This window comes from Eimeria mitis, genomic scaffold (assembly GCF_000499745.2).
Source record: "Eimeria mitis Houghton genomic scaffold, Emh_scaff729, whole genome shotgun sequence".
In the NCBI taxonomy this organism is placed as follows: Eukaryota; Apicomplexa; class Conoidasida; order Eucoccidiorida; family Eimeriidae; genus Eimeria; species Eimeria mitis.
Window position 1 is genome coordinate 4,334 of NW_013575322.1, and position 516 is coordinate 4,849.

The window sequence follows — 516 nt, forward strand, 5'->3', positions numbered from 1 at the left end:
GTTTTGTGTATTTATGAGTGAAACGAGGAGAAACACAAGCAGCATCGGCCGCACCATTTTCTTTAGCTTTCTGTATCAACGCGTTTTCTTCTTTAATTACTTGATCAGCTATTTGTGAATAACATTTGCCTTCTTCTGGTTTTGTGAGTTCTTCTTTTCTTCTCGCAGAAAAACCCAAACCCTCCACCGTCTCAGGGGTACTCTCCTCAGGAGGCAGCGTTGCTGCTGCTGCTGTTGCTGTTGCTGTTGCTGCTGCTGCTGCTGCTGCTGTTGATGGTTCTGCTGCTGCTTCAGTTCCTGCTGCTGGCGGCGTCGCTGTTGTTGAGGTTGTTGCTGCCGCTTGTGCTGGTGCTGCAGCTGCTGCTGGTGCTGCTTCTGGTGCTGCTGCTGGTGCTGCTGCTGCTGCTGGTGCTGGTGCTGCTGCTGGTGCTGCTGGTGCTGCTGCTGCCGTTTCTGCTGCTGTCTCTTCTTCTGGGGGCTGCTGTTGGGGTTTAGTCTCTGGTTTCTCTTCAGCCT

At 52.5% G+C, this 516-nt stretch overlaps 1 protein-coding gene across 1 annotated transcript in view; it reads right to left on the bottom strand.

Annotated features, from left to right (window-relative positions):
* Positions 1-516, bottom strand: part of EMH_0020900 (uncharacterized protein) — a gene marked incomplete at both ends in the record, with an annotated part of 1,965 nt that overhangs the window by 155 nt on the left and 1,294 nt on the right. Inside the window, one exon of the mRNA XM_013501656.1 lies at positions 1-514. Within this exon, the coding sequence (XP_013357110.1) occupies positions 1-514 (514 nt within the window). The remainder of the gene's footprint in view (positions 515-516) is intronic.